Genomic DNA, 25,803 nt, shown 5'->3' on the forward strand with positions numbered 1-25,803 from the left:
CTTGAAGTGATGGTGAAGGATGGGGTTGAAGTGGTGATGCTTGAAGTGATAGCGATGGTTGAAGTGGTGATGGAGATTGAGGAGGTGGTGAAGGATGGGGTTGAAGTGGTGGAGGTGGTGGTGATAGGTTAAGGTTGAAGTGGTGGTGGTTGAGATGGTGGAGGTGGTGGTAGTGATGGTTGAAGTGTTGGTTGGGGTGGAGGTGGTGGTGGTGAAGGATGAGGTTGAAGTGGTGATGGTGATTGAGATGGAGGTTGGGGTGGTGGTGGAGGTGAAGGATGAGGTTGAAGTGATGGTGGTTGAGGTTGGTAGTGTTGGTTGAGGTGGTGGTGAAGGTTAAGGGTTGAAGTAGTAGTAGTAGTAGTAGTGGTGGTGGTGGTTGAGATGGTGTTGGTTGAGGTGGTGTTGGTTGAGGTGGTGGTGGTGGTGAAGAGAGTGCTGTTAGATAATCTGGAGCAGTACAGGTAAAGGATTTTACCCGGGCTTGGTCAATATTTGATTTGGCTCTGTTTACTCTTAACATTATACCTTCCACCACCTTCACTACAGCTCCTGTACCACCTGCACCTTCACCTACCTCCTGTCACTTCCGAGTCCTACTGCACCTTCACCTACCTCCTGTCACTTCCGAGTCCTACTGCACCTTCACCTACCTCCTGTCACTTCTGAGTCCTACTGCACCTCCACCTACCTCCTGTCACTTCCGAGTCCTACTGCACCTTCACCTACCTCCTGTCACTTCCGAGTCCTACTGCACCTTCACCTACCTCCTGTCACTTCCGAGTCCTACTGCACCTTCACCTACCTCCTGTCACTTCAGTCCTACTGCACCTTCACCTACCTCCTACACCTCCTCCGTCAGGTCCCACTACACCTCTACCTGAGTCCCACTGTCACTTCCGAGTCCTACTGCACCTTCACCTACCTCCTGTCACTTCCAGTCCTACTGCACTCCACCTACCTCCTGTCACCTTCCAGGTCCTACTACACCTTCACCTACCTCCTGTCACTTCCGAGTCCTACACCTTCACCTACCTCCTGTCACTTCCGACTGCACCTTCACCCACCTACCCTCCTGTCACTTCCGAGTCCTGCACCTTCACCTACCTCCTGTCACCCTGAGTCCTGCCTTCACCTACCTCCTGTCACTTCCGAGTCCCTACTGCACCTTCACCTACCTCCTGTCACTTCCGGGCACGTCAGTCCTACTCACCTTCACCTCCTGTCACTACCTACCTGTCACTGTCACCTTCACCTTCACCTACCTCCTGTCACTTCCAGTCCTACTGCACCTTCACCTACCTCCTGTCACTTCCAGGTCCTACCTGCACCTTCACCTACCTCCTGTCACTTCCGAGTCCTACTGCACCTTCACCTACCTCCTGTCACTTCCGAGTCCTACTGCACCTTCACCTACCTCCTGTCACTTCCGAGTCCTACTGCACCTTCACCTACCTCCTGTCACTTCTGAGTCCTACCACCCATCACTGATACTTGTCACCAGTCACCTTTGATACATTCCTCTTATCATTTCTAGTCATATCCAACACTTCAGTATCATACCTTTAGTTACAGTATTTACTTGTCACTCATTGTGATCTAATATTGATCACAGGCTCTATCTTATGTTTCTTACAACTGTACCTACTGTATCACCATTGGCACTTATCATATTCCTGTACTGTCACCACCAATCATTCCTTAGGACTTCTATCTTACCACCTGTAACTTTTGTCTTTTTCCTCCAGTTATCTCTTATTTATTTGTATCTCTTATTGAATTAGTTATTTATTACCCTGGCTTCACCTGTGGGGGCAGGGTATTTAATTTTTGGTCCTGCTTGTCTGTCTGCCTGTTTTTGTATTTTCATAACTCGAGAATAGATTTATGGCTTTACACCAAACTTGGTAGGTTTGATTAAACATATGACAATGTCTATGTGATAAATGTGTGGGGTAAATCATGCCAAAATTTTCTTTTAGCAGACAACAGGAGAAGGCTAGAGGCCTTCATAATATGATGCTAAAAGAGAATGCAAATTCAAAGTTATATTGACTGGAAAACGAAAGAAATACTGTACAATAAAAGCTTCAATGTCTGGCATGCTTCTGTAACTGGTATTTTTTATATCTACCAGTATTGTACATATGTCCAGGCTATTTATCCTCAGAAATGTACCGTACTCTTTTAGTGTTAAGGCTATTGTTCTGTACAGTAATGTTAAGTGTGTTTTAACACTTTTGGGTAGGCACTCTCTTATGAGACACTTGGAGTCTGGCCTGATATTCACCTCGCCCCACTTGACTGCACCACACAATAGATAATTGTACGTAATCAGTCATAGTAAGCTTGCTATTTGAGATAGGAAGGTGGGATTTGTTGCAATAGCATTGTAAATATATTATCTACAAACATCTTTTAATAAGTAATCACCAAAAAAATAATTTATATATTTTAAATGCGAGTAGAGCACTACATTTTTTTTATGCTTAATGAATATGTTTATATATCACTTTATGCCTTCATTATTTCATGTGATTGCAATGTGAACCTTATTCCATTATAAAGCATAAATGTTTAGGAAAAAAGTAATAGAAGAAAGATTGTGAACAAAATATTTTCACTAGGGAGAGGCATCAGGAGGCACTAAACTATCACCACGTAGTGGCCTCTTCCTGTGCATTTTATGTTTTCCCACCCCTCCACCCTCGCCAACAACATGAAACATGGTTGAAAACTCTCACAACACTGTTATAAATACAGGGATAAATGAAATCACTGTGATGTACAAGAAATCGGCACAAGCCGCAAGAAAATGTGTGGGAAAGGTAAGTCAATGTTATATCCTGTATCTTTTAATCATAAAAGGGAGATTAGTGTGGTGACCTTGGAGTGTAGTACTGTACATATACTAGTTACCAGATCATGCTGACATTGCCAAATGTGCATCTTGCGTGTCAAGCGTTCATACGCAAACATAAAATTATTTAATTAAAATTTTTTACTTCATATGCAAATTTACATATGAAAACCCTAAAGCAATTAATTTAGATCATAGGCAATTTTGCGTATGAGAACTCAGAGTTTTAACATGGTTATGTACATTAAAGTGATATTAGAATAAATATAACTACATTTAAATTGCATAAAAACTTAATCAAGAATACTGCACTGCAGTACTATTCTGCTACTACTGTACATCAGGTAATTGAATGGTGTATACATGTAAGTCTGTACTGTACCTATATTGTATTACTGTACATTATGTTGATAAGAGTAACATAATTAACTGGTACTATTTGATTACCCACACCCCCCATTACCCCCTCACTCATGCCAGATAACAAAGCTTCTGGAAATTCATTGAGTAATAAAGTTATGAGATACTTCGGCCATAAAATTAAGAATGAAGTTACAATATATTGGCAGAGATATTGATGGGCAAATTTGAAGGTAGGAAGGCCTAGGGAAGGCAGAGACTGGTATGGTCGTTTACTCTCGGACCTTAGGATGGGACCTTGATTTTGGATATCATTAGCTTTACCATACTTTGGGAACTATTTTGACATACCTTTGACAGTGTTTATTGCACATTTTAAGAGAAGTGAGTGATTTTTGCTTGCTTCTATAATTACCAAATTGTGTATTTCCAACAGATCATGCTGGCTCTGGCTTCACACCTTCAGACTGTTGAGGCAGAAAAACAGAAGCTGAGGGCTCAGGTTCGGCGGTTGTGTCAGGAAAATGCTTGGCTGCGGGACGAGCTGGCCTCCACGCAGCAAAAGTTACAGGCCTCTGAGCAACATGTAGCACAGCTGGAGGAAGACAAAAAGCACCTAGAATTTATGTCTACCATCAAGAAATATGATGCAGATGTTCAGGTTAGACACTTGCATAAATGAATACAGTTAGTTTTAAATATTTTCTATGATAAATGCCAGTGATCATCCGTTAAAAGGCAATTTGTGGATGAGTGGATATTGTACTGCCTTTAACCCTTTCACTGTGGGTGTCCCATATATGTGACAGCATGATTCACTTTCTGGACTGTGGGTTGGCATCGATCAATTTGCCACATGAATGGGTGATACTTTTTTCAGCTCTGGTGCCCAGTATCCATCAAGATGTTACAGAGGAGATGACAAAGTCTTACCATAAACTAGTAATGTACAAGTACTTAATTGTATACTGCCCCCATGCCTTGCCTTGAAGTAAATTTGTAGAATAGGAGTTTAAAAAAAGGGGCAAAACACTTGGTTACTATTGTATCCAAGTTTTACCTTTTGAGCTCAAAAGATGTCCGAGATATATCCTAAACAAGGAAGAAAACAATATAATGCAGCAACCAATAATTACCTCTCATCTGGAACTAACTCGTGTCATTACAGCACATGCTTCACACAGCACATTAAGACAGGTGGAAGGGGGGGGGGGTGTAAATTAATGTTTCGTCACAACTAAATACGAGTTCAATAAAGAGAATCACAACATTGATATATCATGCATTTTTTATAATCGAGATACTCGCCAAGCTGAATTTGTCTTTTGAGATCATAATGGTAAAAACAGGAATAATCAATTACTGAAGTATGTAAAGAATTCAAGCTAATTTGGAGAATTTTTTTTTTGTGAATAGTAATACCTGGATTGTATAAAGAAGTAGCAGTAATTCAAAGTTCTGTGTTATACTGTTTGTGTCTGGATTTTTTTTTTGGGGATTTTAACATTAAAGGTGTAATACGGTATGTACTGTATTTGAAATTCTTTAATGTTGAGAAAGAGTCTGTTGAGGATGTGGTCATACTATAAAGAGGAGCTTATTAAGGAATGCAATGATAAAGATATTTTGCTTACAATTGTGTGGTTTGTTATGCATCTAATGTTACTTGGAAATGACTGAAGTTCATACTTAAAGGGTAGTAATAGTTTTGTACATTGTTGATTTGTAGGATTCTGAATCATCTATGGAAGAGAAGAAGGACAAGAGTGATGACCCAGTCGTGGACTTGTTCCCTGATGATGATGCAGATGACAGGGCTGGTAAGGAACATTATAGCAAACCTCAGTTCCATATTTATAATTATTATCCCTTTATCCTTGTTTCTTTTCATATTGCCCATCAAACACACATTATTGAACCCTCTGGAGCACCATGTTGTCTTGATTTGCATCTCAACCACAAGCAGTTGATTTAGTTAGGTGTTTATGCCTATCAGAAGTTCTTAGATATATGTAGCAATGAATGTGACAGTTGAATGTTAAGTTACTTCATAAAACTTTCTTTCTTACAGACAGTTTGGGAAACAAGTTTCAATGAAATGTAACTTTGTAATCCTTCCCAGTTGTCATGGTTTTTGGCTTTTGTGTGCTACATCAGGACACCCTTATTTCATTGTGCTTTAAATGTTTCTTTTTCATATTTACAACATAATCTGTTTTATTTTCTTAGTTCATGTTGACTGCTAAGGTCCTTCATCACACCTTGAAAGTCAATAAGTTTAATATATATCGGAAGCGAGACCTATTACTGACCTACATGTCACGTACCTAGTGTCTCTTTATGAAACTTTGCTTTGTCCTTAAATTAATTATTTAGTGTAATATTTTGTCATTACAAAATCATGAAAAGAATATATATTTTTTTTTGTGCTTGGTGTGGTGCAAGGTGCTGTACTGCTGTCCACCTCAGTTGCACTTTTTTGCCCAAGTTTTGTATCACTGGTTTAATGTTAATCCAGAATATTCTCTGTTTCACTTCTAAGTACTTCACTGCAAGAGCACTTACTTAACGAACCCTATGTAACCCCCTCTTTACCACAGACCTCAAACATGATACATACATACCACACCAGTAATACTACCTACCACAGTTCTGGTGTGCAGTGAAGAAGGGGTTAATGCTTTGATATATTACTATACATAAACATTCATAGATTGCATAATTTGGACTTTCCTTGGCACTTAAGATAACAACTGGGCCATAAGTTATTAATTTTCATATAATTTTTCAAATGGATCCTAAAATATAATAGGCCTTTAAAATGAGTTCAGTACAGTACTGAACTTTGTTTAATGAACCAATAATGTATGTGAATTATGGTTTGATTGTTTATGCACAAGTTGTGCCAACACAGATGTAAGCATTCATCAAATTTTATGGCCAAAATATTAATATGTATTGAATTTTATTTTAGGAATGGTCAGTTGTTGTTTTAAATGAATAAATTTTAATGAAATTAATATTAGTCCATTCATCCTAGTATTAATGTTAGAATTTTAAGAGTTCATACTAAAGAAAAATGTTTCTGATCAAAAATTACATACCCAGTACGTCATATGGGACTACTACAGTAACACAATCTCAATCTTCAACACTGATGCAGTTTTATGTAACTTTTTATATGTATTGAACTGCTTTATCAGCAACTACAGTAAAATAGTATATTCTTTATATTTGATGTAGTTTCATACATTCATAATACAGTGGTCCCTCGATTAATGAATACAATTGGTTCCACAGTCGTTCATTAACCAAAAATTTTGTAAACTGAATATTATTTCAATGGGATATTGGGTAATTGGTTCCAACTCACAGAAAAAGTACATACAAAGTACTGTATACTGGTAATAGAATTAACAAAACATTAAATATAAACTAAATACAGTACTGTACTGTACAGTATACTTTACAATAATAAATAAAAAACATTATAATAATGTATTTTAACTTACTTTGAGGTGTGTATGTCGTATTCCCGGCAGCTTTGTTTACATATCAAACAACTGATTGTAAAGGCAGTCGATGATGACATGCCATATTCTTTAGAGTGCATTGGTTCTAATTCCTTCTTCATATTTCATAATAGTTTCTGCACTGTATATTAACAATATGTGAACTTAATTTCAGAATGACCAATAATTTTAATGTACCGTAAAAATGCAAAAATATTCGAGACCAACAAACTGAATGTTCACTCCACTGTAAACGTTAAACGGAGAAGCGTTGGTGGGCGATTCGATCAGCTGAAGGGCACACAAAAACTGTTCCCTGTACTGTATATATTATCAATATGTTGACTAAATTTCAGAATGACCAATAATTTTAATATAAAAATATTCAAGAGCACAACTTTCTTGATATTTACTCCACTGGAAACGAATGTAAACATAGAACCAATTACTTTATTGGAGGACTAGCGGATTAGCTGATGCGCACAATAAAGCGTGTTTCTCGTAAGGCTTTCGTTAAAGGAATTGAAAATCCTTATGGGAGCTAATTTGTTAATTGGACCATTCATTAATTGAGGGACCACTGTAGTTTGATTGAGAAGTAACATTATACAGTAATTAAGACAAAAATTATGTACTTTATATTAAAAAATTCAACCTTCCAGGTGTAACTGCTAGAATTAAAATCCATTGTAAATAATGTGTTCGGTGAAGGAAGAAAGTTGACATATGGGAAGAAAATGCTTGACATTAATATACTTTAGGGAAAGAATGGGGTAAAAATAATAGAAACAGGGGGCAAAAGAAACCTATAGTGATGGTCACCCTGGAGGCTCTTTTGTAATGGCCATCTCCTCAGGGGAGTGAGTGGTTGGAGGTAAGACAAACTCAATACAAGGTATCTAGAAAACTGTAATCTACACTTTAATATTTATTTGATATTGCAAATTCCTAGAAATCCAAGAAGTATAGTAAAAGGAAAATCCATAAACATTTGGATGCGAAAAGTTTTTGAAGTGTCGGTGTCTTCTATGGGGAACATTGGCTAATATAATATAAGTTTAATGGACTTCTGGATATAGGCGGTACAGTACTGTACTATGTAAAATTATCAGATATTTTTTATGGGGAGTGTTGTAAGACTGAAGTTGGAATTATCCAATAATGCTATTCTAATTAATATAACTGCACCAGAGAGTACTGTATAATATAAATTCAGTGGTGAGGCTTTTGCCTTGGCAAGGCATGACACAAATCATAGTGCTGTCTTTCAAGATTTGTAGTTGTCCAGTTTAGGGATGCACATTTATCAAGCAGAATTTTCTTTTAAAAGTCACTCATAGCAATAGGTATTACTGTACTAAGAAACTACCTTGCTTGAATAATGTAGAGTGTAATCATGTGAAAACAAGGTGAAGGCAGAATCACTTCAAGAGCCAATTTCTAATTTGTCTTCTTTTAGTGCTTACAGTTTTATTACATTATTATGGCAAGCACTTTGTTCCTTATAATTAATCCTTGTGCCCCTAGCAACAAAATATCCACTGGAACCCCCACACAGGCATATTTTGGCCAAAAAAATAAATAAATCCAGTCAAAAACTGGTATTTGACATAAAATTAGTGCAGTCACTCCAAGTATACTGTTGTGGCTGGTGTGCTTATGGTCCCCTATGTCCATGGTGCCCATGACCTCGCTGAGGAGGTGGCTGGTGGGATATGGAGTTAGTGCCATTGTCTTTATTACTGTTCTCACTTCTGGCTACTTCAACAAACTCAACATCATCTGGGCCTGTTTCCTCCCCATCCCTGTCTTCATCACTCAATACATTATCAATGCCATTCAAATCGAGCAACTCTTTATGAATAGCACTATTGTCGAGGGGAGGGAGGGGCGAGGTGAGTCATGTGACATCGAAGGATGTGCATCCATCATGATAGCTGGTGGGTAACTGGACCACTATACTTGAGACAAAGATGTGCGAGTTGAGGTGCCAAATAAATAAATATCATATACAAAGTACTTCGTCCTACCTGGACATCCAAACCATGCCACGAAAATTAAGTACGTAGAGGAACGTTACTCGGGGTCGCTATGACGGATATAGAGGAACATCATCCAAGCTTTAAGGGTAAATAAAGAATAGTCTTTATAAGGAAATTCATCCGGATACTTGACACTTTTATTGAGTACCCTGTACTATTGAGTACTGTAGTCCTAGAGATACAGTCTCTTTACTGAGCAAGTTGCCATTATTGCGAAAAGGTGTTCAGCTTCTCGAGTGTCCCTGTGATGTTAGTTTTAGCTATGAATTATTTGATCCTTTTATTTTTTATTCACTTCAACCAGAGATGAATCCCACTTGATTTTTAATTTTTTGATGACTAATGTATACTGCATACTAATCTTGAAACCTTTGCTATACCAGAATTTCTGCTGTTTGGGACTGTTTTATGCAATAAATAATGTAGTTTAGTGGCTTAGTACTGTACTGTTTTTCTTAAGGGGAAGCCAGATGATGGAATCTGAGATATGGAAGACATAAAAGTTTTCTTTTTTGCTATTATTACAGTACAGTACACTAGTGTTATTTTTAATTAACTTAGCAATAAAAGCAGGAAGGTTGAAGAATAAAGTGATGACTGGGTATGTATTCCAACATTGATCAGAAGTTTAGATGCGATTGTATAATGAAATTGATTATTTTGTAGGTTTTATTGTATAATCATGGTACAGAACCATATCTTACAATGAGGAACTAAATTCTTTTTCATGAGAGAACTTTGATGTTGTTTATCCCCCACCTCTTCCAGTGCAGCATCTGGTGTGCACGTGATTATGGATGCCCATTTAAATTAACTAAAATCCATACTACAGCAAATGATTATTTAATACCCTTTCTAAAACTCAAAATTACTTGTACAAAAACATGTATTCAGTTCAAAATACTGTATACAAATTAAAATCTGTTTGTTGATTGGTTCATGTAATAGTGGTTCCAGATTAGAAGCTTGTCACTACATGATACTGTATAAAAAATAATCTTTAAAGAAAAAATTTGAAGTTTCAGTAATAAATATTCAGTCTTTCAGTGTAAAATTCTATGCTGGATATGGAAGATTTCTTAGGCTAATATACTTAAAAAGGACATATGCCTATTAATTTATCATCTGTGCTTGTATTTATTTTCGTACATAGAGACATGATTGTACAACTTTGTGGATCGTTGAATGGTGTCAAGTATTTTTTTCACTGTTTTAGATGGTGTATTGTAAATGGTGGTAAAGAAAATTTAAAGGATCTTTAGGTTTCCATCCGTATTTTTTCATCATTAAAATTATTTACTCTGTTTATTCAAATTTTTCTGCAGGGTGGCACACTTAACACTTGTTTATATATAGACTGATTTATAGTCATCTATACATTTTTTAGGTCTTCCAGTGAGATGTGTACACTTTTTGTACAGTATTCAGTAGTGTGTATACATCCAACTTTGCTTATCCTTATACACTTCCATATTGACACCCTTCATCGTAACTTCCAGTCTGATGCACACAATGTTCTTCGATGCACACACTGTTCTTCACATAACCAACTTTGAACAATCCACACATGGTCTCTGCTGTCTCCCATCTGTGTATACACTGTATTGACACATGCTTAATGTTACTGTAGTCTCTATACATGCCAACCTTGCACTACTACTCCTTACACCTTATTCCATCTTTTCACCTTTCACTTGAGCTTCCCATTCTTTGTACAGTCAGGACCGGATTCAGGAGTGGGCAAAGTGGGCAGCTGCCCAAGGGCCTCCACAATCTGGGGGCCTCCACATATTACAATATTTTACTTATTTGTTTATTCATTTGGATTATTTTTATTTTCATTCTTTAAAATTCATGTTTCTCTATTCCAACACGTAAAACTATGTTCAGCAAGAAGCGTGATAGAAATTAGGCTAGTTACTCCTTGAAATTCATGAATACCTGGTTTTCCTATGAACCGTATATTTTTAATGAATGCTATTATTTGTGTTGCTAATAATATATTTAGAATTCCACAAACATATATGGCTTCAAAATTCTCCAAAGAAGTGTTCAAATTTAAAAATTTTCCCGGGAGGCTTACAGCGCCCCCCAGAACTTCCAGATGTTTAGGCTCGCTTCACTCGCCACCCCACCCTCTTGGGTAGTTATAATGAGGGGGGCCTCCACAAAGAGGCTGCCCATGGGCCTCCACATGTCTAAATCCGGCACTGTGTACAGTACAACCTTTCTTATCCATGTACTGTACAGCCATTTCTAGTCTAATTGATTTTAAAATTTTGATACTGTTTAGGATGAGAAAAACACTTCTGTATATTTTCTCCAGATATACTTTGTGACTTTCGCTAAATCCATCCTGTCATGATAATTATACTATCTCGGAACTCGGTCCATTGCTTATAGCTCATCGTTTTCCTAGCGTGTACTCTCTATCCAAGTATTACACAGTACAGGTATCCCTTGTTTAACGATTGGGATGAATTCCTGAAAACCTCATCGTTAAGCAAAATGTTCGCTAAATGAGGGATAACGGAAATAACATCCTAAACGAGGAATACTATCCGTGGAGATGGGACGGAATTGCGTAGCAGAGTTGAAATGGCCTAAAAATGCCCATGTTATTGGTCAAATTAAAAAAAAGATAATTATAAATTGGGGGGGGGGGGTTACAGTGCCACGTGTATACAGAGAGAGAGAAAGCTGGGTGTGCTCACCATGTTCTCTCACCCACAACTTCTTGCCACCCCTCCCCCCCCCCCCCCCTTGCTCATAATTTGGGTAGATATACCATACCATTTTTTCTTCATTTTCTTTTACTCTTGTCACATGCATATACAATCGTTCATACAGAATGTGCAAAAAAATTAAATATCATAAGGCCAAAAACATAAAGATAATACCGTACTGTAAACATTTCTTACATGCTCGGCAGTTAGCCCACAGAGTGGGGAAGGGACAGCAGCGTAGGGGTTCTCTTAGCTGTTATCTGTCTTGTGTCCCATGAAATGATTGCTAAATGGCAACGTAGTAGTTTTTATTTTATTTATTATTATTATTAATTTTTTTATTTTTAGTTAATCCTCACATTTACTAATTCAGTATACATATGACAGTTCTTCCGGGCTGTCACCAAGCTAGCATCACGGGGAGGGAGAGTGCGGCTGGCCACAGTTACAGCTCACTAGCTCAATACATACTGTACATTCTCTTCACACACACACTCATGCTCTTCATTTTTCTTATTTTATAGTTTTATAGTACAGGTATACTGTACTGTATATATTATAAAATTATAAAATACTGTAAAGTATACAGTACAGTATTTTCTTTATTTCTAAGTCACATTATAGTATTGTAAGGATGCACATTTGGAGCACAGAATCCCCAGTTTTTACTAATTCCCTCCCGAATTTTTCCCACTGAGCCAAAGATCGCTAAACTGAAAATTGATAATCGTTAAACAAGAAAGATTGTTAAAAAATTTAAATCGCTCTACCATAATACCACGAGGTGAACGGTCGTTAAATGAAGGATACCTGTACAGGTTGTACCTCTCTAGTCCGGCAACCTCGGGACCTGACTGGTGCCGGACCATAGAAATTGCCGGACCATGGAAATTCACCCTTTTCCTGGATAGATAGTGACTTGTGCTTATGCTTGGAAGCACAAGCACCACTTTCTCTGCATCATGGTCTCTTTGAAGACATATTGAAGGGTTAAATGTCATATAGTAGCTTCTCAAATTTCGCGAGTTTTTAATTCTTAACATATTTTATTGGAACACAAAAAAATAAATAAATAAAAATTTTGACGGCGGAAACTTGAATTTCGACTGGTTTGAACGGCCCGCCAACGTGCAGATGACGTGCATAATCGTGTCATTTCTCTTATGTACAAAAGATTCATTATTGTTTATTACTGAATGTCTTTTTTATTGAATTAATGTTTGTGTGCAAAATGAGCAATACAATTCATTAATAATACGTAGAATATTAAAATACACGAGGAAATGACACAGCATTGTTTTCGCTGATTACAAAACCAGTGACTGACTGGTTCTACATATAAAACTGAAGAAAATAAGACCCTGGCTGTAGCTGTAGTAAAATTAATATGGTTGTTTTAAGTAATGTTATTTAATGTTAATAAATGGAACAATAGAAGTAGCTAACGATAATGGTAAAGAAAAAAGAGAGATCGCGTATGTAAGTGCGCATGCGCCCACGTGAAAACATATCGTCATTACTTTACATAAGAATATGAAAGCAACACTTATTTACTGTTCATATATATTTTAATTAATGTTTCTGAATTTGTTTTTATTGAATTCATGTTTGTGTGTGCAAAATTAACAATACAATTTATTAATAATACGTGGAATATTAGAGGAGACGAGACGGCTGCCGGCATTGTTTATGTTAAAGCTTACAAAACCAGTGACTGATTGGTTCTACATATAAAACTGAAGAAAATAAGACCCTGATTTTAGCTGTAGTAAAATTAATGTAAAAAAATTAATATGGTTGTTTGAAGTACCTGTAATGTTATTTAATGTTAATAAATGGAACAATATAAGTAGCTAACCATTAATGGTAAAAAAAAAGTGAGACTGCGCGTATGTAAGTGCACACATGTGAAAACATATCGTCATTACTCTACATAAGAATATGAAAGCAACACTTATTTACTGCTCATATATATTGAAGGGTTAAATGTTGTACTCTGTATAGACAAGCAGAGAGAGAGAGAGAGAGAGAGCAGCCGAACTGCCGGATGTAAACAAACCTTAATTTCCCGCTTTTTTTTTTTTTTTTTTTTTAAGGGGATTAGCCCACCCGGGCATTGGTCACTGACCACGGGAGTTTCCGGACCACAGAATGCCGGACTAGAGAGGTACAACCTGTATTACGATTCGTCTCCAATACCCTGATTTCACTCTTACATATCAGAATATACTACACAATACCTTCCTACACATAGTACTCTACACAATACCTTCTTACACATAGTACTCTACAGTCTACACACTACCAACTTGTAAATCTTGCATCCATTTTTTCTGTGTCCCCAACTTGACTCACACCAGCATTGATTATTTGAGTAGCAGTTGAAATTTTTATTTCTGTAATTATATACTGAGCACTTTCATTTGATAGAACATAAAATAGATATACCTGTCTATATGAGTCATTATTGTAGCAATGATTTTCAGTGATTATCATTTATTTTTGTGGTTTTAATATTTTTGTGATAAAACCACCATAGATATTAAAACAAACTTTCCACACAAGTACAACCAAGTCTCTTTTTTTTTTTTTCCTTTGGGAGGGTTGGTCAACACTCCTCTTATCTCTCTTGCTCACTAGAGCTGGCACACGTTTTTCCACTTTTTTTTTCCTTAGGTTTAAAGAGAAGCGGTGATTTTGGTTCTCAAGCATCATTAGGTAAGTGTTGTGTGTGCTTGCCTCTGCACTTGCATGGTATTTGTTTTATTGTTTGCTGGTGCTTCAACCTTGATGTGATCATAGTACTCGACAGTATTTTGACCTGCTTTTGGATTTCGGTTATTTAGAAGAAATTACATTTTTTAAAGAAATTGTTCGTCTTTCTCATATTTACTTGTTACTATAAATGTATTTTTAGTTATACATACCAAAGGTTTAGTGAAGTAGATTGTTTTATATTTTGGAATATTTACCATTAGAGATTGCATGGTAAATGAGTTTGTCATAGGTCCAGAGATTCCACAGCAGTTCCCTGTTTATACAACAACATTGCATGATCATAATAAAGTTGAACCTTTAACCAATGTGTCCATTTAATTACTGTACTCAGTTTTGAGTGACTCTTTGTTTTAAGAATACAGAATCGAAGTCCATATTTACACTTGAGTATATACTGTATATACTGTGTATATATATATATATATATATATATATACTGTGTATATATATATATATATATATATATATATATATATATATATATATATTGTATATATATATATATATATATATATATATATATATATATATATATATATATATATATATATATATATATATATATATATATATATATATATATATATATATATATATATATACTGTATATATAATTATACTAATCCGTGTTAACTCTTCTATATACTAGACATGACTTAACAAAGTTTGGTTACTCCATGTTTTTAAGGTTTTTGTGCTTTAGCATGATCACTTCATCAGAAAATTTTTTACAAGTCAACTTAATTAAAATTTAAATTTTTTGTATGCTTTGTACAGTAATTATGGTATGTAGAAAATGGTTTTTGATTGCCTTGCTCATCAGTAATGTAAATAAACTATTTGAGACATGAAAAAAATGTGGGAGTAGTAGTGTTGTGGTTTGTACAGGTACTGTATTATTGTAATCTTGAAATTTTTTTAAGTAAAGGTAAGTTTTACTATTAGGTATACTACAGTATTTGAAATAAACTACAGTAATAGCATACTGTATGTGGAGAGGGAATCACTTTTGTTACTTCATCTTTAATTAATTTCCTTAAATACACAGCTTCTTAAACGTATTATCACTACAGGTACTTGTTTCTTTTTCATGTTTCAACCATCATCTCTTCTGTTGCTGATGGAGAATTTTCTATCAATTTGCTGTTACTTTTGCCTAGTGTGGCTAGACTGCCCAGAGGAATCCTTGTCTTCATTAGCCTGCAACCCTTTGGTATTTACAGTTTGTGTCTGTATGACCATGAGCTTAGGGTGTCAGAGATGGACTCCTCTGACCTGGGTTTCCAGAGCTCCTCCCCGACTTATGACCTGCTCGACTTACGACCACCCGCACTTACGACCTGCCTCAGTCGTACCAAAATTTTGTCAAATTACATATTTTCGAGTCCCAACGTCAGTACACTAGATACTATTTTCTTTTGTAGTTCACTTTAAAATGGCTGGCAAGCTTAAAAGTGAGAGTTTTGTGGTGCTGAGAAGAAAAAGAGACGCCCATTTTAGATTTTCTATGTATTATTTAAGCATTTTCGACTTACAACCTGGATTTGGGTCCCTAACCCTGTCGTAAGTCGGGGAGGAGCTGTACTTATCATGCCATGAAGTTCTTTTGTGATACAGAAGCCTAAAAACTCTCTAACTCATAAATGTAATGAGGCTACAGGGGCAGATCCAATTGTGAGTGGGGAAACATGGCAAGCACAGTGAGCCCACCCAGCTGGGGGTATTGAGGGGGCACTGTAAGCCCCCAGAAATTTTTTGAAATCTGACCAATATCATGGGCGTCTTGAGACTATTTTTATGCCATGTGCACTTGATATTAGGAAATATTCTGAGGTCAGTAGTAATGACTTTTTACTATACAGTAAAACCTTGCTATTCGTGGGTTGCGATTCGTGATTTCGACTTCGTGATAAGTAGATGGTGGCTAGCTTACGAGCCTATCCCGCAGTTCAACGAGTCACCCCCTTGTGCCCGCAGTGTCTCTTCTCCCTTTATTTGCACTCAACCATTGCCTGTGATGCAGCATCTCTTGTGTTGCACTCAAAATATTAATTTTTCTGTGTGAAATGGTCCCTAAAAGACTGCCTAGTGTCAGTGCTAGTGGAGTGAAACATTTAAGAGAGGTCAATGCCAAGAGTAAACAACTACCAATCACAATGTTTTTCAAGAAAGAACCAGCCACTCGCCCAGCTGATTCGTTTCCCTCATCTACTCGGTCAGATGCTTCCGCTGCTCCGCAACACACATCCCCACGGCACCCCACCACCTGCCTCCCTGCTACATGCCTCTCTACCATCTGCCTCTTCACCAACCACCACCACTGCATCACCCTCTTTCAACAGTAATCCTGATGATCTCCCTATGCTTCAGAAACCAGATTTCATTCTTCTGTACAGTACAATTCATCAAGCTCCAAACTTCCACTTACAAAGGAGAGTAATATTCGTGACTTAAGTTTCTCATTCACTGTATAGGTAGGTATACAGTAGTGTACTAAGGTAGTGGCAACCTGTGGTGTAATAGTCAACATGCACACCTCGCAAGTGAATGGACCCGGGTTCGATCCCCTGGCAGGGTGAAACTGTGGGCAAGTTTGTTTACGTGCCATTTGCCTCGGACTACCCGGCAGTAATTGGGGACCTGGATGTTCAGAGATTTGTGGATTGTGTTCTGGGGTAACGGTTTGCCAGTGCAGTTAGCGAGTTATCCGGTCTTCTCGGACTATTCCTTGACACTGGGTCATGCACTTTGTTAACTAGGGTTTGGTTGTTGTGTTGGCGACAGCTTCTACACCTTAAACAAATTCACTCCTTGGTGGCCCAAGGGCCGGCCATCCTCGTTACACGAGGAGCAACCATTACTAAGGTAGTAGAAGTTGCTATTCATAGTTTTGTCAATTCGCATCATTCCCTGGAAAGTAACCCCCTACAAATAACAAGGGTTTACTGTGCAAAAAACACCTGAGTACATTACTGCATTAAAGAAAAAGTATTGAAATTTTCTGATGGAAAGGGGGGCCTGTACCTCACAGATCCGCCCCTGGGCTACTGGCAAGAAATCTCGTAACTAGAACTTGCATCTGAGGTGAATATTATCGTAACTGTGTAAATGGTTACTAAGAATATTATTGATCAGTTAATGTCTTGTACACTGTCTCAATGGACGAGTTGAGGGTCGTAATTTTTTCCTAAGATGGCAGGTCAATGGGTAAAGAAAGTGCTTACCGGTACATTCACTATGGTAATGATATTTTAAAATAAATTGGGCCAAAAAGTGTCAAGAATAAGGGTTGATGTTGCTAAAAATACACGTGACTGCAAAAAGCCCTGTGATTGGTTGTGACGTCACTGGTTGGGGTGCCCTTCCCAGCGGGAGTCAGCCAGCTGTATAGCTCATTTTTTCCCACCTGAGAAAAGATGCCCCGCCCCCTCCTCAAGAGTTACAGCCGATTGGCTGTTGCAAACTTGTCCGATTTTGTCCTGAAGTAATGATGTGTTTCTAAATGAGTTTATTAATAATTGTTGGGATGACTGTTTCTGATGAGAAATATGTTTATCTAAATACATGCCAGCAGCTCCCGAACCCAGGGCTTAAGGGTTAACACTAACATAATGCTGCCACACTAGATGCATTACACCACCCTGTGTGCATGCATGTGCGCACACACACGCACACACACACAGACACACACATTGAACTTGCTCATCATTAACATAATCAAACCCATGACTGTAACTCAACTGTTAATGATTTTGTCTTCTCAGATCCACTTCAGGAGGTAATGGTTCTTGGTGTGCCTCATGTTAACTGACAGTACCACTAGCATCTTGCATTTTTTGAATTGTACCGAATCTGATTTTACTTAGTTTAACAAGTGTGAAAGCCAAGTTTGGTAGATGGCAAATATTCTGATTTAAGCAATTTTTTTGGTACCTGTATATACCGGTAACATGCTAACTTATTTGTACGTTTGAAGGCAACATTATTTGCCATTACAGTGGTCCCTCGGTTAACGAACACAATTCGTTCAGAAGGTCGTTCGTTAACCGAAAATTTCGTTAAGCGAATCCATTGTTTCAATGGGATTTTGGGTAATTGGTTCCATCACAGAAAATTACATACAAAGTAAAAAAAAAAAAAAAATTGCAGTAAAGTACACTAACTTTGAGGTTGATGATGATAATGGGAATTAGAAATGGAGGTGGAGGAGAAGGGAGAAAAGAAGGAAGTGGTATGGAGGAGAATCACCTTTCAGTGGGCCCATGCTTGATGCTGTCATTTCACCAATAAAATTTTAAGTTCACTTGGTGTAATTCAAGATTATTTTCTTTAAATCAACACTGCACTACGCTATATATTATCAATACGTTAACTAAAGTTCAGAATGACCAATAATTTCAATGAAAAATGCAAAAATATTCAAGACACCAACAAAATGGCTGCTCTCGACAGTAAACAAAGCCAGACTGAACCTGTACAGGGAGTACTGCATACAGTGACCCCTCGTTTAATGAACACCTCGGTTAACGAACTGCCTACCATAAGGATCTTCAATTCGGTTAACGAACAAAAATTCGGTTAACGAATTTCTTACGAACCGACCTCAACATGTTTTCGTTTGCACTGACCGGGCAACCAGCTTTAGTATCAGTCCGCCAATACATTACTCGGTTCTAGGGCTTAAATTCCTTACTATTTTAGTAAATATCAAGAAGTTTATACTGTTCAATAATTTTAAAAGTTTAATATTCAATTTTTTAGTAATTTTAACAATTATTGAACATAATTGAAGGTAAAGTGACTAGTTTAATGCGCGGCATCCAGCCTCTTAACACAGCAAACAGGCGTTAGTCTCTCTCTGTTTTCACTGGAGGTAACATCTTGCTTGAGACTCTCTTCAACTAAACGCTTTTTTTCTGTTTCCAAGCAAATTATTGGTCATTTTGAAATATATTTTACATATTGACAATATATAATGCAGTGCAGTGTTGATTTAAAGAAAATAATCTTGAATTATACCAAGAGAGCTAAAATTTTATGGGTGAAATGGCGCCATGGGGTGACTTCTCTTCCACCCCAATGCCTTCTCTTCTTCCTTCTCCTCCACCCCCATTCTAATTTCCATCATCATCATCATCATCCAGGAGCCTTCCACATACACTCCTCAAAGTAAGTGAACTTTTCTACCATTTTTGTTGAATTTAGGAAATTTTCGGTGAGCTGGAACCAATTACCCAAAAACCCATTGAAACAATGGTTTCGGTTAACGAACTTTTCGGTTAACAAACGACCTTCTGGAACAGATTGAGTTAAATAAATGTTAAAATGACTTAAGAATTTTAATATAAAACATTCAAAAATATTAAAAAGCTTAAATTTATTTATACAGGGTATTTATTCCATTGGAAACGAATTTAAACATAGAACAGATTACTGAATTGGCTGACTACTGTACCCCCTCAGCTGATTCTCACAACAACAAACTGGTATGTTAGTTCCCTCTACAGTACAGTACTGCATATACAGTACAGTACAGTACACCTTTTCACATATCCGTTGAGACATTGTTACACAACTATTTGACAAATATCATAACCGAATGACAGAACACATATCGAATGACAATCTAAAATAACTGTTGGTGGTATGTCATTCTCCAATTGTTACATTCTCAAACTATATGTAGACTGTCGGTTCATTGTTCATGTCTGTCAACTTCATAACTTAGGTCAATCATTTCCGTTAGCATGAACGAACAGTTATTTTAGATTGTCATTCGATGTGTGTTCTGTCATTCGGTTATGAAATTTGTCAAATAGTTATGTAACAATTTCTCAACGGATATGTGAAAAGGTGTATTATCAATATTTATTGTTAAAATGACTAATAATTTTAATATAAAACATTCATAAATATTAAAAAGCTGAAATTTATTGATATTTACTCCATTGGAAACGAATTTAAACTTAGAACAGATTACTGAATTGGCAGACTGGGCCATCAGCTGGCCAGCTGATGCTCACAACAAAACGTGATTTTCGTAAGGATTTCGTTAATCAAATTTTGGTTCGTCAACCGAATTGAAGATTCTTATGGAAGGGAATTCGTTAACCGAAATTTCGTTAACCGAGGGACCACTGTATACAACTTAGTCTTTGAGATTGCATTTGTGATTTTTCTAATGGTAAGAGCTTTGGGAAATTGACAAGTAATAGGGCCATATTTGCCTGTCTTTTTATTATTCTTTTTTTCCTGGAAGATATTTGTACTGTACTGTCTTAACATTTTAATGTCACTTAAAGTTTAGTTGGGATAACTTTTATTATCTGTATGTAAATGTATATGTACTGTATGTAATGGTAATTATCAGTTTGTACGTTTCCTATTTGTATATTTGTATACAGTATGTATTGTCTGATCATATAGCTTTATTTTATATCGCCATCAGATAATCACAGCTAACCCGAGTAAGTGTGGAAAATGGTAAAGAAAAATCGGTAGTGATGATGGAAAGATAGGATGTACAGTATGCATTTGAGTGTGTGCATGCTTCCATTTAATTATTTGAATCTGCTAGTGTGTATGTATTAGTACGTGACCATCCTAATGTGAGTGTATACTGTACAGTAAGATATTGTATTTCGCGCGATTTCATTTCGCGAGCACTACCTAATGTAACCAAGTCTTATATTTGGCGTAAAATATCGTGAATTTGGCGAGATCCAGCCAGCTGGCGAGATCCAGCCAGCTGAATGCTGGCCACCGTCTTGAATGACGTCACAGCCCTCATACCAGTTAGTCATTTCTGCTACAACGCGTGTTTTGTCAATGTGAATTGGTTGCAACGCAATTGATGAATAGGGGAACGCTGTTTATAAAGCACGAACTTTTGCATACGAATGTTGGCTATAGCGCCATACCTTCCTCAATGTTTGATTCTATCCTCAACGTTTTAAGCGTGGCTCGCGGGGTTATGCAATGTTTACAGTTCACTTTCGACTTCAAATGTTCAATTGATTCAAGTTTTTCGTTTTTGAAGTGTTTTTTTTTGAGAGGTACTCTGTAAATTTTTTTTATTTATTTATTTTTTTTTATTTTTTCAAATTTAGCTGTTACCCATAAATACTGTATGAAAAGAATAAGTAAAAAGAATGTTTCTCAGTGAGGACTAATAACGGTTTACACCAGCGCTGTCTGTTTACATCACGTGAAAAGTTGAATTGCGCAGTTTCTGTTGATTACTCCGTGATTTCTCCTATTTTGTTGTGTTAGCGATGAATACGGAAAGACAAGGTAAGAAAAATATTTCCAAGAAGCGTTCTGGTGATTGAATTGCCGGTGGTGAACGTAAAATAGGTTTCCAAGAACCCAACTATCGCGTTGTAGCCAGCGCCATCCTAGCGACCGCCCGGGCTGTTATTGTGTGCTTTTTTGGGTGGTGCTACCACCTGTCGAGTCAAGATAATGGCCTCTACCTCTACTGGGGATGGTGGGGGTGGTACAGACCCACCTAAGCGGCCCAATAAGGAAAAGGAGAAATGGGACCATCATAAGGGAGTTAAGTTTTCCAAGTACTCGATGCAGGATAAGCAGCATGTGATTAAGTTACTTGAGGAAGGCTTAAAAACTAGTTACTGGAAAGCACAATCAGGTCAATTAAGGGCAGAATTTGTATCATTTGGAGGTTATAAATGGGAAAATCAGAGGTTGATGTAGAGTGGCCAGTCTATATTGTTATTTTTCCCATTAGTTTATGTATTTGCATTTCGCGAATTTGAATTTGGCGCAATTTTTTCAGTATATTACTCACGAAATACAAGATCTTACTGTATACAAATAACTTTTTCTTTGTTTGCTGTGTATGTTTGTTGCTTTTTTATTTAAGTACTGTATGTGTGTTTGTTATATCATGTGTATTGTATGTTTCTTTTTGCATGTCTCAAGTATGTGTGGAAGTTTATACATGTAATGACATTTTGCATATATGGTTGAATACACATCTATACATTACACTTGCAATGTGCATGCACAGAAACACAATCAAATTATGGAAGAAATGCATCAGTTGTGTATGACTGAAAATAATAATTGCTAAAGTTTGTACTGTTGTAAAATTTATTTTGAAAGTTGGTATTCTATTTAATTTTTTTTTTTACAGTACTCTATTGGGTATTTATTAGTTTACAGACATAATGCATTCTTTACAGCTACAATGTCCCCAACCCCACCGTCCCAGTTTGCTCAGCAGGTGAACGCTGGTTATGAAATTCCTGCTCGTTTGCGTACTTTGCACAATCTAGTGATCCAGTATGCCTCCCAGGGCAGGTGAGTAATGTAATAATTGAGTTTGTTATTCTACGAACTGTCAGGTCAACGCCATCAGCCCCAGGCCAGGTCAGAGCCATCAGCCCCAGGCCAGGTCAGAGCCATCAGCCCTAGGCCAGGTCAGAGCCATCAGCCCCAGGCCAGGTCAGAGCCATCAGCCCCAGGCCAGGTCAGAGCCATCAGCCCCAGGCCAGGTCAGAGCCATCAGCCCCAGGCCAGGTCAGAGCCATCAGCCCCAGGCCAGGTCAGAGCCATCAGCCCCAGGCCAGGTCAGAGCCATCAGCCCCAGGCCAGGCCAGAGCCATCAGCCCCAGGCCAGGTCAGAGCCATCAGCCCCAGGCCAGGTCAGAGCCATCAGCCCCAGGCCAGGTCAGAGCCATCAGCCCCAGGCCAGGTCAGAGCCATCAGCCCCAGGCCAGGTCAGAGCCATCAGCCCCAGGCCAGGTCAGAGCCATCAGCCCCAGGCCAGGTCAGAGCCATCAGCCCCAGGCCAGGTCAGAGCCATCAGCCCCAGGCCAGGTCAGAGCCATCAGCCCCAGGCCAGGTCAGAGCCATCAGCTGCAGAGCCATCTGCTCCAGGACAGGCCAGAGCCATCTGCTCCAGGACAGGCCAGAGCCATCTGCTCCAGGACAGGCCAGAGCCATCGGCTCCAGGACAGGCCAGAGCCATCGGCTCCAGAACAGGCCAGAGCCATCAGCTCCAGGGCAAGCCAGAGCTGTGAGTGCCAGGGCAGGCCAGAGCTGTCAAATTTGTCTGTTATTGGGAGTTGACACTTCAAGCTCTACTGAATTATCAGTTTTAGCTTGATAATGAGTTTTATAGTTCTGACCTGATTGGGAGTTAACATTCTGCTTTTGTGAAAGTTAGCAGTTATTGCTTATTTTATGAATACTGTGTTTTTAAATGGTATACAATAAATACTTAACAATTTTTTCTTCATATTTAGGTATGAGGTGGCTGTTCCCCTCTGCAAACAGGCTCTGGAGGACCTGGAAAAAACGTCTGGTCATGATCACCCTGATGTGGCCACCATGCTCAATATTTTGGCTCTTGTTTATAGGTGAGTTGTTAAAGGGTTTGGGCCTACTCATAAGGAAGACTTTCAGTCTGTTCCTGTGTATCTTATGACCCCCTACTCTGCCATTAAATTTTGTTTTATATTTGTTTTAGGTTAATATATTTGTATGTGTTGGATATTTCTCTACTGTTCATTTCATAATACTGTGTTATGATCTTTGACTGTGTGTTTGAATTTTATTAGAAAATTCATGTTTGGTTGTTGTGTAAATTTTTGTATTTTAGTGTAATGCCACTTTCTGATGGTCATTTTAGAGCCAAGGACTAGTACAGTATCAGCAATCATTCCAGATGTTGGAGATACCACAAATATTCAACTTGGCAATATTTATTGAGGACCTGAAATAGCTACACATCGTTTAGATACTCACTGCATTATTGGCAAATGTAAAGGTAGACTTAACTAGTTACTGATATGATTAGTATTGTTAGGTTATGAAATGGGGTATCAAGACCAATGCAATTTTTTTTTGATGTGGAATGTTGACAAGGATTAGATCTATTTTGGTAAAAAAGAAAACAGTTTGAAGTGTTATGAATGTAGAGATGAAAGGGGTTGGGTGTAAATGGGGCTAACTAGTATGGGCCAATAGGCCTGCTGCAGTTTCCTCCATTCATATGTTCTTAATTCATGTGCAGCTGAAAGCACATACATTACTTTATACTGTGTTGGAATTAAACTTGTCATAATTTGGCTGTTGACCATAAAGGGATGTACTTGCAACCCATTAAAGAATATTAGAGGGTCTTAGGTAATAGTGGTTTATGGAGTATAAAATTACTGTACTCTTATGAATGGTGAAAATAAATGATTTACATTTTATGCACTACAGTACTGTATGTGTTTCTTATAGGGATCAGAATAAATATAAGGAGGCAGCCAACCTCCTAAATGATGCACTTGCAATTCGGGAGAAGACACTTGGTGAAAACCATCCTGCTGTTGCTGCCACACTCAACAACTTAGCGGTGAGTTACATCATCATTTGGTTTTGTGTTGATAAGGTTTATAAGATATAATGGGAGACATTTGGAATACTCTGTATTTTTGTGAAGTGTTGGACAATAAATTCATGTTCTATGTTACTGAAATGACATATAGAGGTCATTGGTTTGGGTAGATAACCTTGAGGTGAGTAAGGATCATTACATACTTGTACTGCCATTCACTTGGTAATTCATGTAATGTCCTTGCTAAGTTTTCAGGGTCAGGACCCAGGGTACCCCAACATTCATGGCTGGGACTTAATCTTATGGTTAACCTACCTCCTGGTGTAATTGTTACTCTCAAGAGGGGAATTGACAAAGCATGATGTCACATTAGCATGTACAGTATGTACCATGCTTGAATCTGATAAATTATTTTTATTTTTAGCCTAATTCAATTTTGTGGACATGAACTGAGCTCTAATTTTAGCATAAGAAAATGCCCCTAATTATGTAATCGAGGTCAATATGTTTTTGCTGACACTACCATATTAAAACAATTTTTTTTTTATTAACCTTTAGAGAAGTGAACACCGTTATGTTCCATTGTCTGTGTGAGAGGAAGACAGACAATTTCTTTACTGTGAAAATAAACTCTTTTACCTTTATACATTTCAGGTCTTATATGGTAAACGAGGGAAATACAAGGAGGCAGAACCACTTTGCAAACGTGCATTGGAAATCCGTGAAAAAGTTTTGGGTCGTGATCATCCAGATGTGGCGAAGCAGCTCAATAATTTGGCCTTACTCTGTCAAAACCAGGTATATAATATATGAATGTGTATGTGATAGCAAGCAAGTGAATTAGCACTGATGTAAACCAGCTGGCTCTGCTTTGCAACTGAAATCCTGCTGGAGTGTGGCTCATGGGAATGCAATTTTCAAGTTTAACATGTCTTTATACGACACTTGCCTGATCTTGAAGAGCCATAAATTTTGTTTCTTCAAATAAACCCCTTCTTATTTTATCTCTTAATGTATACACCCTTAAGAAAGAAATGATGCATGAAATATTTTGGGGGCTGAAAATATGAAGCAGATATAATTCACAAAAAAGCATTTCAAAAGGAGCTGGTGACATTGTCAAGCACATTACAGTATTTTTGAAAACTTGATGTTTGTTCTTCAGAACTTT

At 37.6% G+C, this 25,803-nt stretch overlaps 1 protein-coding gene across 13 annotated transcripts in view; it reads left to right on the plus strand.

The window, feature by feature from the left end:
* LOC121867167 (kinesin light chain-like) overlaps positions 1–25,803 on the plus strand; it is a 120,205-nt gene that overhangs the window by 33,253 nt on the left and 61,149 nt on the right. For 11 of the 13 annotated variants that reach the window (XR_006089096.1, XR_006089095.1, XR_006089097.1 and 8 more), the window contains exons 3-9: positions 3,657–3,881; positions 4,950–5,040; positions 14,177–14,218; positions 22,486–22,603; positions 23,551–23,664; positions 24,536–24,650; positions 25,287–25,430. Coding sequence is in view for 9 of the 13 variants with exons in the window: in XM_042366933.1 (XP_042222867.1) it covers positions 3,657–3,881; positions 4,950–5,040; positions 14,177–14,218; positions 22,486–22,603; positions 23,551–23,664; positions 24,536–24,650; positions 25,287–25,430 (849 nt within the window). In the remaining 4 variants the exon portion in view is untranslated. The remainder of the gene's footprint in view (positions 1–3,656; positions 3,882–4,949; positions 5,041–14,176; positions 14,219–22,485; positions 22,604–23,550; positions 23,665–24,535; positions 24,651–25,286; positions 25,431–25,803) is intronic. The other 2 variants (XM_042366931.1, XM_042366934.1) reach the window with 1 other exon arrangement.

The sequence above is a fragment of the Homarus americanus genome, unplaced genomic scaffold, assembly GCF_018991925.1.
Source record: "Homarus americanus isolate GMGI-L3 unplaced genomic scaffold, GMGI_Hamer_2.0 scaffold6317, whole genome shotgun sequence".
Taxonomy (NCBI): Eukaryota; Metazoa; Arthropoda; class Malacostraca; order Decapoda; family Nephropidae; genus Homarus; species Homarus americanus.